At 37.4% G+C, this 17,865-nt stretch overlaps 1 protein-coding gene across 1 annotated transcript in view; it reads right to left on the bottom strand.

The window, feature by feature from the left end:
• The window catches only part of LOC115416883 (chromodomain-helicase-DNA-binding protein 4-like), a gene marked incomplete at its 3' end in the record, with an annotated part of 52,218 nt that extends 35,006 nt beyond the window's left edge, over window positions 1-17,212 (bottom strand). Inside the window, exons 1-2 of the mRNA XM_030130755.1 lie at window positions 17,017-17,212; window positions 16,430-16,586 (exon numbers count right to left, since the gene is read on the bottom strand). Of these exons, the coding sequence (XP_029986615.1) occupies window positions 16,430-16,490 (61 nt within the window). The remainder of the gene's footprint in view (window positions 1-16,429; window positions 16,587-17,016) is intronic.
• Between the last annotated feature and the right edge of the window lie 653 nt (window positions 17,213-17,865).

Below are 17,865 nucleotides of genomic sequence, written 5' to 3'. Positions count from 1 at the left end.
TACAAATAGATGTTGTTTTTATGGTTAATATACACATGAAACGCAGACGTGAGCTGAAATCTGACATTCATCATATGAGGAGAAAAGTCCATCTGATCCAACTTCAACTCAAATACTTGGACGTTAACGTTTATCTGCGCTCTCCTTTGTCCCGCCCACAGACCTCCTTTAATCACCTATACCACAAGTGTCAAACATGTGGCCCGGGGGCCAAATCCAGCCCACCAAAGGGTCCAGTCCGACCCCTGGGATGAATGTGTGAAATGCAAAAATTACACTGAAGATATGAACAATCAAGGATGTTCAATCTAAAGTGCCGCAGAGCAGTAAAATACTTTCATAATAACCTACAAATAATGAAAAAAGCTAATTTTTGTCTTTGTTTTAGTGTTAAACCAAAAAAAAAGTAAAATTACACATAAATGTATACATTTACAGACTAGCCTTTTACAAAACTGTAAAAAAAAAAAATCTTAAGAGAAATCTGGGGAATTGTACCGATATTCTGCCTGTTACTGAATGTTTTGTGTATTTGAAGATCCACTGTGATCTGTAAATTGTGATAAAAATGATAAACTAAGGCGTAATATTGTTAAAATTGCACTTATTTTTCAGGTTGTTCATATTTGTTCATGTTAAGTTCAAGTACAGTTTGCAGATGTCAACATTTTCATTACAGAATTTTATTTATTTTTCACGCAAAAACAGAAAACTTCGGAGTTGACATTATTTCTCAGTTCTTATCCTATTATTTATATTATTTGACTGGTCCGGCCCACTTTAGATCAGATTAGGCTGAATGTGCAACTGAACTAACATGAGTTTGACACCTCTGACCTACAGAGTGGGGTACCAATGTCAGAATGTTTGTCATACAGTTGGTTTTTAACTTTTATTTATTTGCATTTTTTGTATTCATCAACTTCAGCCATAAACATACTGTAAATACCAAACACTCTATAACTGTCACATTTTAACCCTTTAAATGTCATGTTTGTAATGGAAACAAACCATGTTTTCTGATGCAACAAAGGGTTTTTTTTCTTTCCAATATTCTACATATAAATTGTATGATTCATTTTTTTCCCCTCCTTTCATACTCACTTGGTAGAAGGGTGTTAGTGTAGGAATTTAACACTGTTTATTATGGGATGGTTTTAGTGGATGATCAGAATTAAAAAACAAACAAACAAAAAAAATCACACAAAAATGAACAACTGTTGAATTCAGACTTAAATCAAATTGTAATTAATAACAGGAAGTGTAAAGTGTGTTGAATGCGTTCACCTGGACAGCAGAGGGTTAAAGTGTGTTGAATGCGTTCACCTGGACAGCAAAGGGTTAAAGTGTGTTGAATGCGTTCACCTGGACAGCAGAGGGTTAAAGTGTGTTGAATGTGTTCACCTGGACAGCAGAGGGTTAAAGTGTGTTGAATGCGTTCACCTGGACAGCAGAGGGTTAAAGTGTGTTGAATGTGTTCACCTGGACAGCAGAGGGTTAAAGTGTGTTGAATGCGTTCACCTGGACAGCAGAGGGTTAAAGTGTGTTGAATGTGTTCACCTGGACAGCAGAGGGTTAAAGTGTGTTGAATGCGTTCACCTGGACAGCAGAGGGTTAAAGTGTGTTGAATGCGTTCACCTGGACAGCAGAGGGTTAAAGTGTGTTGAATGCGTTCACCTGGACAGCAGAGGGTTAAAGTGTGTTGAATGCGTTCACCTGGACAGCAGAGGGTTAAAGTGTGTTGAATGCGTTCACCTGGACAGCAGAGGGTTAAAGTGTGTTGAATGCGTTCACCTGGACAGCAGAGGGTTAAATAATACTATGTCTGCTGTTTGTCCCCATTTTACAGTCAAATGTGACAGTATGAATCATGAATTCCATTCCCCATTTTTCAAAACAGATCATTTCATGCTTTTTTTAAAATCTATTTTTAAATTGCCGGTTGAATTTAAAAGATTGACAAGGAAACGATTCATTGTGAAAGTGGAAAGTAAACTACCATGTAGAGTAAACAGCTCATTTTAACGGTGTGTTCCAGTTCATGTCAGTGTTGTTTCCTCTCATCTGAACCTGCTAATGCTGCCGTCCTCCACAGGTTTCCTTCTTAAATACTTTTTTTTTTTTTTTAATAATCCCTCAGCTACAGGCACATCATTTAACTCTGTTTCCAACTGCAGTTGGCTGAAACCACATTCACCTGCTGTAAAAACAGATAAAACCCTTCTAAAAACCAGCGGGAGTTAAAAAGGGCTGCAAGAAAATATCGGTTCCGCAATATATCGTGATATTTCTTTTGATGATACTGTATCAATATTAAAAAGTATTGTATTGATATTTTTAAGTATTTATTCAAATGCAGACATGGCGGAGATTCATTTTTGTTTTTCTTTTTTGTTTATGATGCTCTTTTATTTCTCTATTCACATGGGTATTTTATTCTCTTGTTTGTATACGACAAAAGTACTATTGTAATATTGCAGGTCATATATATAGTTTCTTTTTTTTTTTTTAATTGATAATGGTTATTTCAAACATCCTAAAAGCACTTTTTACTTTCTAAAACAGGCAAATGTTAGTTTCTTTTTATTGGGAATGCACAAAAATAATATTCTGATGTTGGATGATTCAGGGACTCAACACTATGCATTCTTTTCGAAATAGAATACAAACTTTTTTTTGTTTCATATTTTTGTTGAAGTGCATACAAGAGAATTAAAGGTACATACAAATACCAGGGCACACTGATGTCGACATTAACCATGTTTGTAAAACACCATTATGTTTAGATTAGCATATTTTTTTAGGAACAAATAACAATGAAACAATGAAAAGAAGAATAAGAAACATTTAAGCAGGATCTTGAACTGTAATGTCTGCAAAACATTATTTATTTATTTGTGAGTTTTTGTTCTGGTAAAGCTGCATGTTAAAACTTTATTTATCCAAATGCTGAGCTACATGTTTTTCCACTAAATAATCTTTAAAAAAAAAAAAAAAAGAAGAAACAAAACAAAATTAAAGCCGCAAGCGGCATCTAAAGGCCCTCGCCATGGGCACGTCCAGTAGAAGTATGTCCGTCGTTCAGCAGGTGACGCTCTTGCCCCAAATTTTGTGTTTTCTGATGAATGGGTGTAGGCCTGGGAGATTGACAACTGACTCAAATTTGAGACTAATCAGTGTTCGTATGTCCAAACTAAAAAATTTTTTGTATAAATAAATCTGTAGGGGGCGCTATGGAGCCAAAATTCAATTTGTTCCATTGAATGGGTGTAGGCCTGCGAGATTTACCACTGAGTCAAATTTGAGCCAAATCGGTGTTCGTATGTCCAAACTGATGCAATTTTCGTGAAGGTAAATTTGTAGGGGGTGCTATTGCGCAAAATGGCATTTTCTTTTGATAAATGGGTGTAGGCCTGGGAGATTGACAAATGATTTAAATTTGTGCCAAATTGGTGTTCGTATGTCCGAATTGATGCAATTATTGTGAAGGTAAATTTGTAGGGGGCGCTACTGAGCGAAATGGCAATTTCTTTTGCTGAATGGGTGTAGGCCTGGGAGATTGGCAACTGCTTCAAATTTGAGCCAAATTTGTGTTCGTATGTCTTAAGTAAAGTAATTTTCGTAAAGGTAAAATTGTAGGGGGCGCTATAGCGCCAAATTTAAATTTTTTCTGATAAATGGGTGTAGGCCTGAGAGATAGACGTCTGAGTTAAATTTGAGTCAAATTGGTGTTCGTATGTCCGAACTGAAGCAATTTGAATACAATTTAAAAAAAAAAAACTTGTAGGGGGCGCTGTAGCGCAAAATTTCAGTTTCTTTTGACAAATAGGTGTAGGCCTGGGAGACAGATGTCTGAGTCAAATTTGAGCCAAATTGGTGTTCGTATCTCCGAATTGATGTCATTTTTGTAAATGTACATTTGTAGGGGGTGCTGTAGTGCAAAATTTTAGTTTCTTTTAATAAATGGGTGTAGGCCTGGGAGATATACGTCTGAGTCAAATTTGAGCCAAATCGGTGTTTGTATGTCTGAGCTGAAGCAATTTTTGTCATAGTAAATTTTTGAAAAAACTTCGCAAAGTTTGCAACCTCGTCGCACAAAAACGGTGACACCGATTCAAAAAATTCGGCTAACTTTTGATGCCCCACTTCTCTAGATACTGTATACCGATTTTGAGCTCATTTGGCCAAACGGCTTAGTAGGAGATAGTTAAAATACAACGTCAACGAAAACGCTGACTCAGCATTTTGGAAATTTCAATCCAATATGGCCGACTAAGGGTTGGTTTAGGGGCGTGGCCATAATAATATTTTTTGTTTGTCTCCTAATGATGAATCTGTGTGCTGATTTCCGTGGCTCTATGACAAACTTTATGTTGGACGTGCTCCCATTGGCGTAATGCATTTCCACTTTTCAAGGGGGCGCTGCCACAACATTTCTTTACCGACATCTACAAAACCTATATGTAAATTCAATTTCTCGCACTTCTGAATTTTGTGCAAAATTTGGTGAGTTTTCGTAAATGTTCAGGGGGTCAAAATTGAGCTCAAAGTGCAGGAGAAGGAAAAATAAGACAAATTAAAGCCGCAAGCAGCATTGGGCGGGACCTCGCACCGGGCGTTCCGCCTCCCCCGCGATCCGCGTCCCGGGAACGTCCACACCTCAGCTCCACTCACACCTCTCCGTCCCCATACCAGTTCCCACCCTTTAGTGTCTGTCCTCCTTACATCTGTACAGAACACCAGCGACCCTCTGCTGAAACCACCATCACCTTTAAAATGAGACTTTTATTTTGGAAACCCTACTGTGTGCATGTGCATTTGTTTTGTATGTGAGAGAAAGAATCAGTTTGAAAAATGAATTGAAATTGTATAAATAATTGAGCATTAAAGTGATGATTTCTCACATTTAAGGCTTTTATTTTGGAAAAACCCTATTGTGTGAGCATGTGTGTCTGTGAGAAAGAGTACTTTTGAATGAAGAAACATTGTACAAACAGTTTAGCGTTTGGTCATAACAATGAAAAGAAGTTATGTAATAGAAATTTTGTATTATTGGTAATTAGGGTTTTATTTTGAAAAAATGTACTCAGTGTACTTTTGAATGTGTGCAAAATTTCCAATATCCAAAATACAATCCAGTAAAACCTGTTTTAAAATGGAGAAAGAAAAAAAAAATATTTTGGATTGTCTGGGACTTGAACCCAGGTCCTCTTGTTTCATAGGCACCTACATGAACCACTGCACTAAGGACAGACACATACATCTGTGCACCAGGAAGAGTTTTATAGGGACTTTGTCATTGTTAAAAGTGAAACTAAACATAGTCTTCAAAAAAATCGCCATAATTCCATAACCGTAGGTCAGATCTGAAAAATTCTTTCACTTTTGGATTCTGCAGACTTGTGGGAATTTCATGAGGTATAACTTTTCATTCAAAACTCTGAAATGAATAAGCAGTAATTGCAGAAACGTAGAGTACCTTTCAAAGGCAGATTGCCAACTTCCTGTTGGAGTTAGCTCATGAGTGTCAGTGTATGATTTGTCGGCTCAATCAGACCAACATTTTGCCATTTGTTTCATGTTTCTGTGACATTCCTACTGGCCGCTAGGGCAGATTTTGTGTGTTTTTTAGTACATAGGTGGCGCTACAGAGTCCATTTTGGCACCCAAGGGGTTAATTTTGATATTGAATCAAAGTGTTCACCAGCCATGACATACATAGCAAATTTGGTGAGTTTTGGAGCATGTTAAGGGGGTCAAATGGCAGTCTAAAGTGGAAAAAGTATGAAAATAAACAAATTGTTATAAATCAATAACCGTACATCCTATCTCAAAAATTTTTGCATGTGAGAGTTGTGCTGAGTCCTGTGAACGCGTAGATATGTCACATGTGGGGAAAACCTGCAAAGTGAAAAATGAGTTCCAAACAACGCAACTTTGCGGGCTTGTAAAAAAAAAACTAAGACAGTTATGGAAAAGGTGTGAAATTGTTTTATTAAGGAGGTTTCACTCTATCTTTTGGCGCTATTTAGAAGTCAATATGACAAACGGTGTCATCGGAGTTAGTTTTGGAAATTTTATTTTGAAAGGCATATTGCAAACTTCCTGTTGGAGTTAGGTCATAAGTGTCAGTGGATGATTTGTAGTGCTTCATCCAACAAAAATTTTGGCACTGGCTTCATGTCTTTATGACATTCCTACTGGCCACTAGGGCTGTTGCAGTTTTTTTCACATAGGTGGCTCTAGAGAGGCCATTTTGGCACCTATGGGGTTAATTTTTTCATTTAATAAAATTTTTCGCCAGGGCTGACATGTGTGCCAAATTTGGTGAGTTTTTGAGCATGTTCAGGGGTTCAAATTCCAGTTTAAAGCGTCACGGAAAAATAATAATAATAATATAAAAACGAACGAAAAACAATAGGGCCTTGCTTGCAAGCAAGGCCTCTCGCTGTGTGAGAGGGCCTGACCTTTCGGCTCGGTCCCTAATGATCTGAGCAAGAACAATATAGCCGTTTCTATGGCAACCACGTATTTGCCCTTTTTTGAAAGTTCTCGAGCTCCCCCACATGTGTGTGGGGTCAGATGTCACGTGTCGTGCACTTACACCCACGTGACTGACCCCGAGTGCGCGTGTCCCATTGACTCCCATTCATTCTGAGCAGGAGTAAATATGCGATTTGTGCACCTGTCATGTACATCGTCGGAAAGGTCTCAGTGCCGTGAGTGTGAAAATGTGTGAGAGTGGCGACAGTGGCAAAAGGCGACCGCGTCACTGGCGATTTCGTCCCCATGCGCCCACTGCAGACTCAATAGGCCCTGCGCCGGCTTTACTCGGCTCGGGCCTAAAAATATCGCCTTGTTAACAGTATCGTGATATATCGTGTTTAGGGATGTAACAATATGAAAATTTCATATCACAGTTATTGTGACCAAAATTATCATGGTTATCATTATTATCGTGGTATTACTGAAATTGTGCTCAAAATGTTCAGAAAGTACTAATACACACACTGAAAGAATTTAACCAAGTTGTATTTTGGGGAAAAAAAAACAACAAAAAAGCAAAATAAAATACCAGTCCCACTGTCCCTTCTGTGTCAGAAACATTCACATATTAACCCTTAGTGGTCTGAGTCTATTCTGTCTGTTTTTCAGTCCTTTTGATTTGGCCTTTATATACTATAGAAACAAATGTTTACTATACCCATGTTTGGATCTGTTTTTTCAGCACAACTTCATCTGTATCATCTGTCTGTTATTTTTTCACTTTAACCTACTATAAAAACACAATAGGACAAAAAACAAAAAAAATATAAAATCCAATTTTAAAAATGTATATAATTTATTGCATAAATAACACACAGATGTTTAACGAACCTTTTCAGTGACTTTAAAAGTGAATACTGGTTCCAAAAATTAGGTATAGAAAATTAAAACTGTAATAAATTCAAACTATACTCAAATACTTTGGAAATTCATCCCAGGGGTGGGACTGGAACCTTTTGGGGGACGCATTTGGGCCCCGGGACGCATGTTTGACAGCCCTGCTCTAATGTGATGAGTTTTTTTTGGTCGTATAAACATCCACCGTAAAGGTGGATTTGACATAAATACAAAGACACAGTGAGGTTCCAGGTAAACGCCTTTAGTACCGAAAACCCAGTTCCAAATGTGCAGCGGACTGAGCTGCAGTGGAACACAGGGATTAAAAGTTTAGATTTCCAATTGAATCTGGAGTCCGTAGACATGATTCACCTACTGTTTAGGTCTGAGCAGAAAAAAACCCACTGTGTGCAGTTCGAAGGGAAACCTCGCAAGTGCTGCGTCGTCTCAGAAAACCTCACAGCTTTGCATTAAAAAACTGAAACCAAGCGAAACTTACCCAGAAAAACGTTCTGTCAAAGCAAAGGCCGATCAATGACAAGTTATTCTATTTACGACACAGTAAAGAAAATACTAACAGGTTTGAAATGGATGGTCGATATGACAATACTGGGACTGTTAACTTTATGAAGAAACTCATTCTCAAATTACATAGATCGACTATATTTTGAACACTTATTTATACTGATAATAGGGATGTAACAATATGAAAATGTCATATCACGGTTATTGTGACCAAAATCATCATGGTTATCATTTTTTTTTTTTTAACTTCTTTTTATTTAGATTTCATGTGTGTAGCCATGCAGTGCATTGTAACAAATCATTATATAACAGAAATATATGTGTGTGTGTATATATATATATATATATATATATATATATATATATATATATATAGAGAGAGAGAGAGAGAGAGAGAGAGAGAGAGAGAGAGAGAGAGAGAGAGAGAGAGAGATTCTGTTGGGTTTCTGTAAATTGACTTAGAGTCTGGTTTTGACCAACTCTATATATAAAATGTCAAGAGATAACTTTTTTGTGATCTGGCGCTATATAAATAAAATTTGATTGATTGAGTGATTTAATTGGTTTTCCCCTGTAAGTCGCTTTGGAAAAAAGCATCTGCCAAATGCGTAAACATAAACATACACATATATATATATATATATATATATATATACACACACATATATACACACACACACACATATATATATATATATATATATATATATATATATATATATATATATATATATATATACACACACATATATATATATATATATATATATATATATATATATATATATATATACACACACACATATATACACACACATATATACACACATATATATATATATATATATATATATATATATATATATATACACATACACACACACACACACACATCTCAGTCTTAATGGGGGTAGTAGTCCATGGTTGTTTCAAGTCCAAGGCCACAAGGGACCAGAATATTCAGGAGAGGTCAACATCAGCCATTAAAATACAACATGGTAGAACCTTGACATTCTTCCAGAATCTGAGATAGAACAAAATAGAAATCCACAACAGCAACAACAATAAAAAGCAACAACACATCAAATTAAAATGTGACTTAATGTGGGTCCAGTTGTTCATAAATATTTCTCTTTTCATTTTTAACACTGCAGTGGTATATTCCATGTTATACACATCCTGAATTCTTTCCCTCCATTGGACTATTGTGGGGGTTGTGGCTTTAACCAGGAGGTTGTTATTACTTTGTTTGCAATCAATAAAAGTATTCTAAGCAGTTTGGTTTGACTGTTTTCCTGAAGATCCTCAGGTATTATGCCCAGTATAAAATGTGATGCTTTCATTGGTAGGTCTATGGACAAACATGCTTTTATTTCTCTTTGAATATTTTTCCAATATTCTGATAATTTTGGACAATCCCAAAATATATGTGTATGGTCTCCTACCAAGCCACAACCCCTCCAACACAAAGATGAGGTATTGCTCCATCTCGATGTTATACGAGGCGTTCTGAAGTATCTCATTTTTAGCTTCCATTCGTATTCCCTCCAATTAGGACTATTTGTTGTTTTATGTCCCTGTTCAAATGAAGTTTCCCATTGTTCATCAGAAATTATTATGTTCATCTCTAGTTCCCATTTCTCTTTAATATCTAAATTATTCTCTCCCATAACCTCATTTATTATCTTATATAAATATGATATAATTTTTTTCTTCACTGTTCCATCTATTGTTGAAATTAAAAAGTGTTCTATTTTAGATGGTAGAGAGCAGAGCTTTTCCCGTTCTGGATGTCTGTTTAAGTAGTCTCGTATTTGTAAGAACCTGAAAAAGTCCTGGTTTGATAAATCATATTTTTCCTTTAAGTTGTTCAAATGATTTTAATATAGTTCCTTCAAATAACTGGTCTAAGACTTCTAAACCCTTTTCTTTCCATCTTTCAAAGCCCTTATCAAGTTTTGATGGGAGAAATTCTGGATTGTTGGCTATTTTCATGGCCCTGGATATAGTCTTAGGTAGTTGTAATTTTTTCCTAACAGTAAACCATACCTTCAAAGTATTTTTAACCCATATATTTGAAAACTTCTTTATCCTACCAGTATCTAAGTTAAGAAATGGGATGGAGTTCAATGGAACATCTGAGCATTCAGACTGTTCCATTCCTACCCAAATAGTATCCTTTTCTTGGAGTATCCAGGAGACCATGGGTCTTAATTGGGCAGCCCAATAGTATATTTTCATGTTAGGCAAACTCAGGCCTCCATTGATTTTTGTGCACAATAATCTTCTAAATTTAAGCCTTGGGGGTTTACTTTGCCATATGAATTTTGAGAACCATTTATCTATGGTGGTGAAAGTAGCGGAGGAGACATAGATAGGTAAAGACTGGAAAAGAAAGAGCAGTCTGGGCAGAATATTCATTCTTATGGTTTCTATTCTTCCGATTAAAGAAAGTGGTAACATTTCCCATCTTATAAGATCTGCTTTTATACTATTCATCAATTTTCCATAATTGTTTTTAAACAATTTTGATATGTCTGCCGTTAAAATTATTCCTAGGTATCTGAATTTTTGTGACCAGTGAAAATTAAAACTTCCTGTTAATTGAATAGGCCATTGTCCTTTAAGCATCATAGCTTCCAATTTTGCTTGATTGATCTGATAACCAGAAAGTTCACCATACTCTTTCAGAGTATCCATTAAGGCAGGAACAGATGTAATTGGTTCACTTATGTAGGTCAAGATGTCATCTGCGTATAGGGATATTTTATGTTCTGTATTCCCCATATCCCTTATGCCTTTTATTTTGTTATTTTGTCTTATATATGTTGCTAAGGGTTCAATATTAATGGTGAAAAGCAGAGGGCTAAGACAATCTCCTTGCCTCACCCCTCGCTTCAATTCAAAGAAATCAGAACAGCATCCATTTACTCTGACCCTTGCTTTTGGTTTTTTATAAATAGTTTTAACCCAATTTATACATTTTTGATGAAATCCCATTGCAGACAGCGTCTTATACAGAAACTCCCAATTCACAGTATCGAATGCCTTCTGTGCATCAAAACTTATGAGCATTGATGTCTGTTTATTTTTCTTCGCATAGTTGATAATATTCAAGGTTCTCCTTATATTATTAGCACTCTGTCTGCATGGGATGAACCCTGTTTGGTCTGGCTTCATTAATAATCCAATATATACTTGAACTCTTCGTGCTAAAATACTTGTCAACAGCTTTTGGTCATTACATAGCAAACTAATGGGTCTATATCCTTCACAGAATGTTAGTTCCTTCCCTTCCTTATGAATTACAGATATGATAGCCTGTGACCAAGTTTCAGGAGGGTTGTCCCTAGAAAGGGCGTATCTAAATACCCTTGTTAATACTGGTGCTAGGTCATTAATAAAACATTTGTAAAACTCTCCGGGAAGTCCATCTACTCCTGGGGATTTATTATTTTTCAGTCTTTTTATTGCATCTCTTATTTCAGCTTCTGTGATGGGTGAAACCATTTGTGATGATGCCTCTTTCGTTAATGTGGGTAATTTTAATTTTTTAAGGAAGATGTTGGTGTTATCAGTTGTTGATTGTAATCTAGGTTCTCTGTATAAATTTTTGTAAAATGTCGCAAATGCCTCTGCTATTTCTTTGGGGTGTGATACTATTTTAGTACTTGTTGGATGGACTATTTTGGTGACAGTTCGGTCAGCATGGTTATCATTATTATCGTAGTATTGTTGAAATGTGCTCAAAATGTTCAAAAAGTACTAATACACACACTGAAAGAATTTAACCAAGTTGTGTTTTGAAAAAAATAAATAAATAAATAAAAAAACAAATAAAATAATCGGCACAATAACAGGCAGAAACATTCAAATATTAACATGTAAACATCAAACATACAAATGTGCATTAAAGATGGAACCTTATGGACCCTGTTTGAGCAGTTTACAGAGCAAGTTTGAGTTGTTTTAGATTGTTTTTCATAGACAGACAGACAGATAGACAGATAGATAGATAGATAGATAGTCTCTCTCTTTCAAAGTGCTGTAATCAAACACAGTTATGATCATTAGAATTTAAACGGTAATACTAACCATCTGTAATTTTAACGCAGTTTATTGTTACTGGTAATTTTTAATACTGGTAATTGTTACATCCCTAATTGATAATATTTGTCAGTAGCACATGTTGTACAAATTGCTGTTCTGTGTTTAATACTGTTTTAATAGGTTTATTTGGTGTGTATACAGTCACTGAGAAAACAATTAGACCACCAAGTCATCCAAAACAATGGTTTGGCAATAAACTACTAACTCCTGTGTGTGTCATGTGACTAAAACATAGGGCTGTGTATCAGCAAGAATCTGGTGATACAATACCAATCACAATACCAGGATCACAACACGATATATCAGGATATATCATAAGACTCTTTTTTTTTTAAAGATTATCTCCTGGAAGAAATGAATAACACCAGAAATCTGCACAAATACTAAACACATTTTTATTTGATCAGAACAGGATCTAATGTTATATCACAAAATGTTCCTCTATTAAAACTTAAATTCTGTTTAACAGACGTTACAGTTTAAGATCCTGTTCAAATGTTCACAACATCAAATATAAACAATACAGAAAACCAAAGAACTAAAATGAACCTCCACAATATCTACGTTTGAATAAATACCTAAAAATATCGATACAGTACTTTTTAATATCGATACAGTATTGTGAAATGAAATATTGCGATATATTGCAGAACCCATATGTTCTAACAGCCCTACTAAAACAGACAGAAAAGAAAAAATGGATTGAATAAAAGCACTGTTTTGTCAGTTCAATAACAGATATTGATGGAAGAACTGAGGTGATTTTGGTTTTTATCAAGAAAACATGTTAAATGGATGGCTATCAGCTGTTAAATTCAACTACTATGAGCTGTTTTTCTTGTTCTCATTATATTTGTCCAAACAAAAGGACCTTTGGTTGAACCACGCATTAAAATGAACAAGAAACTGAAGAAAACAAGGGTGGGCTAATAATTTTTTCCAAAACTGTATACATTTATATATTTATTTGTACCATTGATCATTTCTTTCCTAATAATCATATTTACATGGAAAAACTGCAACACACAACAATTTCCCATTGATCTGTGATATATACATAAGGAGCCAAACTGACAAAACATCTGTTTCTAAAACTCAAACATGTCTGATACTGATAATATTAAACATAGGACACACTGAGGTTAACAGTTCATATTAGATAAGATTAGGGCTGTTAGAAAACATTGGTTCTTCAATATATCGCAATATTTCATTTCACAATACTGTTTCGAGATTAAAAAATACAGTATGGATATTTTAAGGTATTTACTCAAATGCAGATATGGTGGAGGTTCATTTTAGTTTTTTGTTTTTCTTATTGTTTCTATCTTATTATTGTTATTTGATACTGTTTTATTAAATAATGGTTATTTGAAGCATCCTACAAGCACTTTTTACTGTCTGAGAGGCAGATGGGAGTTCCTTCGGAAACTAGGAGACTTGGAAAAATTTTATGATATAGCATTAGATCCTGTTGTGATCAAAGTAAAAAATGTGTTCAGTATTTGTACATATTTCTGGTATAATTAAATTCTTCCATGAAAGTAAAAAAAAAGAAAAAAAAAAAGACACAAACAAATAAAAAAATTGCCTTTTTAACAGTATCATGATATATCATATCGTGACCCTAGTGTTGTGATTTGTATCGTGTTGCCAGATTCTTGCCAATACACAGCCCTAAAAAAGATATGACCATGGATCCTCTGCTTTAAACCCAAAACCACAATTATGCTGAAAGTGCACAAATAATGTGTGGTGTGTTTGTGGGGAATGCTAAACAGGTGGACTGTTAACTACTGTTGGGTCCAAACTAAAGCCTTCCTCTTGGACTCAGGTACAGAGGAGGACAGAGACGTGTTTGTCCTGATAAATGATGCAGAGGATGGATGGGCTCACTGTTACACACACAATCACACACTATCTACCACTTATGCACTAAATGTTCTGTGTTGAAGCTCTTTATTTTGGGTCAGTATCAGGGTTTTCCTGATCTCCAGGAGGCTGGGTTGGGTTGGGGGGGGTCAGGGGGCTTCTGGGTTTTAATTAGACTCAAACAGGAGACAGTAAATGCAGAATTCTTGGCTGATACTGATGTTAAAAATTACATTTAGGTCATTACTAGGGCTGTAAGAAAATATCAGTTCTGCAATATATCGCGATATTTCATTTCCCAATACTGTATCAATATTAAAAAGTACTGTATGGATATTTTTAGGTATTTATTCAAATGCAGATAATGTGGAGGTTCAGTTTAGTTTTTTTGTTTGTCTTTCTTGTTTATATTTTATTTATTCTTATTTCACACTCTTATTCAACAATCTTTGTTTCTTTGTTTGGATTGAACTCAAATCCTGTTCTGATGTTAGTTGTGAACTAATAGAATCTGAACATTTGAACAGGATCTGAAACTAATGTCTGTAAAACAGAATTTCAGTTTGAACACAGGAAAATTTTGTGATATAACATTAGATCCTGTTGGGATCAAATAAAAATGTGTTTAGTATTTGTGTATATTTCTGGTGTAACTCAATTCTTCAAGGAAATAATCATTAAAAACCAGAAAAATCAGACCAATGGTCCTGTATCTTACCGGCCAAATTAAAAGCTTTGGGAAATGTATCCAGATGCCATTTATTCTCCCTCAGTTCTGTGTATTTATTCTATTACAGAAATAGCCCATGTTTTGGTCATATTCCAATCAGATCTGTAAAAAATTTAAATTCACACTTGATATCAGTGATACTGATTTATTGGATCAATCCACTTCCTATCTGTTACAATGGGAAAATTTTTCAATGTTGCACCGAATCCAGAATCAGATCCGGATCCAAATAATTTCACTAACTTTTGTTGACATCATGATAAAGAAGCTGTATACCAAGTTTGAAGTCAATCGGAATTGTAGTTTCAGAGAAAAAGACGATTGAAGTTTTTGTAACGGACGACAGACGCCGCATGATGACGATAACTTACAGCCTGTCGGCCAGTAAGCTAAAAAAACTGCCATTTTTAACAGTATCATGATATATCGTGATATTTTCGTATTGTGATCCAAGTATTGCGATTTGTATCATATCACCAGATTCTTGCCAATACACACCCCTAATCTCCAGGAGGTTTGGTTGGGGGGGGGGGGGGGGGGTTCTGGGTCTTAATCAGACTCAAGCAGGAGCCAGTAAAGGCAGAATTCTTGTTCTGATACTGACGTTAAAAATGACATTTAGGTCATTACTAGTATGAAAAGGACATAAAGGTCTAATACTAGTATATATGTCAATACCAATATTCTACAAATACCAGATGATATATGAGTGCACATCAGTGAAAGCATTCAAAGAATAGTTTCAACTAATATAATGACGGTTTTTAAAGACGACACTGGCTGCAGACACAGTTCACTCATAAGCAAAAATAAAGTTCAATAAATCTGAGTTTTCTGCAGCTTTGATGAGTGAACACATTGAGTGGCTTAAATAATAATTCACATTAATGTACAGGGCTGCAATTAACTGTTATGTCATGGATAGTCTTAGTGTCATGTAAACATGAGTATAATTACAGAAGTGAATAAAGTCAACTTTTAGCTGCATTAGCTCATCAACTGATTGGTTAAAGAACTTGTTTTAATCGCGTAAATATCAACTATTTTACAGCTACTTAGTAAGTTTGTGGGTTTGTTTTCTTCGGGAAGCTCCTCCCGCCACATGTGCACATATTTGTGAGTATTTGATGAATAAAATTGCAGGTTTTATCCCGGTTTTAGCACTTGATGCTAACTTCAGGACTGTCTGTTCTTGGCGATGGGCTCGTGTCCGACGCGCGTGCACGTTGTGTGATTATACAAAACTGTAAACAGCGCGATATTTACTCCCATCAGTCTGTAAAAAAACGACTATTTAATTAGATAAAACAGCATCGGGGGAGACAAAAGAATCCGTTTTGTGTGCGGTTTATTTTTCACTTTCTGTTCTCAGTCAAATCGGAGGCGCGCGGCCATGAGGAGGGGAAAGCTAGCGAACGTCATCCTCCAGCTTCCAAGCTAACTGGCTAACTCCATCTTGTCATCGACACGTAAAAAATACCGGTAGCTTGCTAACGCTAGGCCCCGGGAACATGCCGGTTAGTCGGCGTGACTCCACCACAAGGCATCTACCGGCGTCCCGGTCACGTGTGCTTGTTGTCCGATAGTATATTAACGTGTTTTAAAATGACGAGAGCAGCGCGTCCGTCACCAAAAAAAGAGAGTTAGCTCGTAGCGTTAGCCACCCGGTAGTTAGCCTGTACTCGCTAGCCGGTGCGGTGCTATCAGGCAAGAAACATGATTGATATGAACGTCAAAAACATCTGCCTGCGCTAGCCTTTAACCAGTCTCACATTAGCAATTTGAGCTAACGAACGAGGCTCGTCTTACCGTGCATTAACCGGTCCTCCGGGGCTCCATAATCGTCTCTGTCATCCTCGCTTCCAGACATAGCAGAAAACTTTGTATTTAGTTAGCTAACAGTTTAGCTAACCAAATAAAGTTATTTCTTTGCGGGATAATCCAGAGTTGTGACCCGGTCTTGAGTCTGTTTGGAAGGGGTTCGACAAGGGAAATAAGAACAAAAAGAGAGAAAACGGAAGTGAATATTAAGCACCAGAGATGAGTGAAAACAAAGCAGCCGGCAGAAGCCACACAAACAGCGGCGGCGTGGGCTTCTTCCTGGACAATGAATCCAACTTTATCAGGTTATCACAGACTAGCTCCCGCCGGTCCGTCCGTCCATCTCAGCTGACATCTCCACACTATTTTCCGTCCCATTAGCATGCGTGCTAGCCGCGGCCAGGTCCAGATTGGAGACAAACTAAAGAGCCGAGCCGCTCCAACGCCAAAGCCCGACCATAAATCAGAAATGAGGCGGTGAAAGGAGCCGGGCATCCGCGGGGATCTAACCCCGACCTGCCGGACCCGGACCCGGCAGACCCCCCAACAATAAAAGCCCAAACTCAGATACTCACAACTTGGCTCCAGAACCACTAACTCCTCCGGCCTCACTTTGTCTATCAATCAATACTTGGCGGCTGTTTGCCCAAGGTAACGGTCAGTTCACTATTTCTCTATATTTCCGTGTTTTTTGCGGCAGCGTGTGCGCACGACGCCGTCTCCTCTTTCTCTCCTCGCACACTACACACACCCCGCGCGCGCGCACACACACACAAAGAGATCAGGGGGCAGGCATCCCATAATATCCCCCCTTCAGTCACCCCTCCCCCACTCTGCATAGTTACCTTGCAACGTACAGACCATAATAGTCAACCCCCCCCCCCTCCCTCTCCTACGGTCTCTTCCCCATTCCTCTATGCACACCCCCTCCCTTAGCAACCGCGGTTGCCATGGAGACGCTCACCCCCTCCCACCCCGTGGCATCCCATAATAGTAATGAGCGCAGTCACTGACATCCCACAATAAGCATAACTCCAAAAAGAGAGAGATAGGAGAAAGGAGGGGAAAGCCGTCACATGGCAACCGTGTGTGTGCGCCACATGACTGCTTAAGTTGCGTGTGCGCGTTTGCATGTATGCGCAGACGCTCTACTGTATGTATGCGCGTCCGCTGCAGCCGGCTGGAGGATGGCTGCGCAGGATGGAGACGCAGCACCGGGGCCGGAACCGACACCACGTGAACCCCCAGGGTCACCGACAGAGGGGCGACCCGGGCCGCTGACCCAGACCAGGGGCAGACCAGGGGCCTCCAGATGGACAGAAGGCACCGAGAAGGAGCACGGACGCAACAAAAGCCCCCCACAGCAGGTCCAAAGCCCCCCCCCCAACTGCAGGTCGACAGGGGGTTAAGAAGTCAAGTTCCAT

The sequence above is a fragment of the Sphaeramia orbicularis genome, unplaced genomic scaffold, assembly GCF_902148855.1.
Source record: "Sphaeramia orbicularis unplaced genomic scaffold, fSphaOr1.1, whole genome shotgun sequence".
In the NCBI taxonomy this organism is placed as follows: domain Eukaryota; kingdom Metazoa; phylum Chordata; class Actinopteri; order Kurtiformes; family Apogonidae; genus Sphaeramia; species Sphaeramia orbicularis.
The sequence above is the reverse complement of the archived record's forward strand: the minus strand, read 5'-3'. Positions and strand labels throughout refer to the sequence as shown.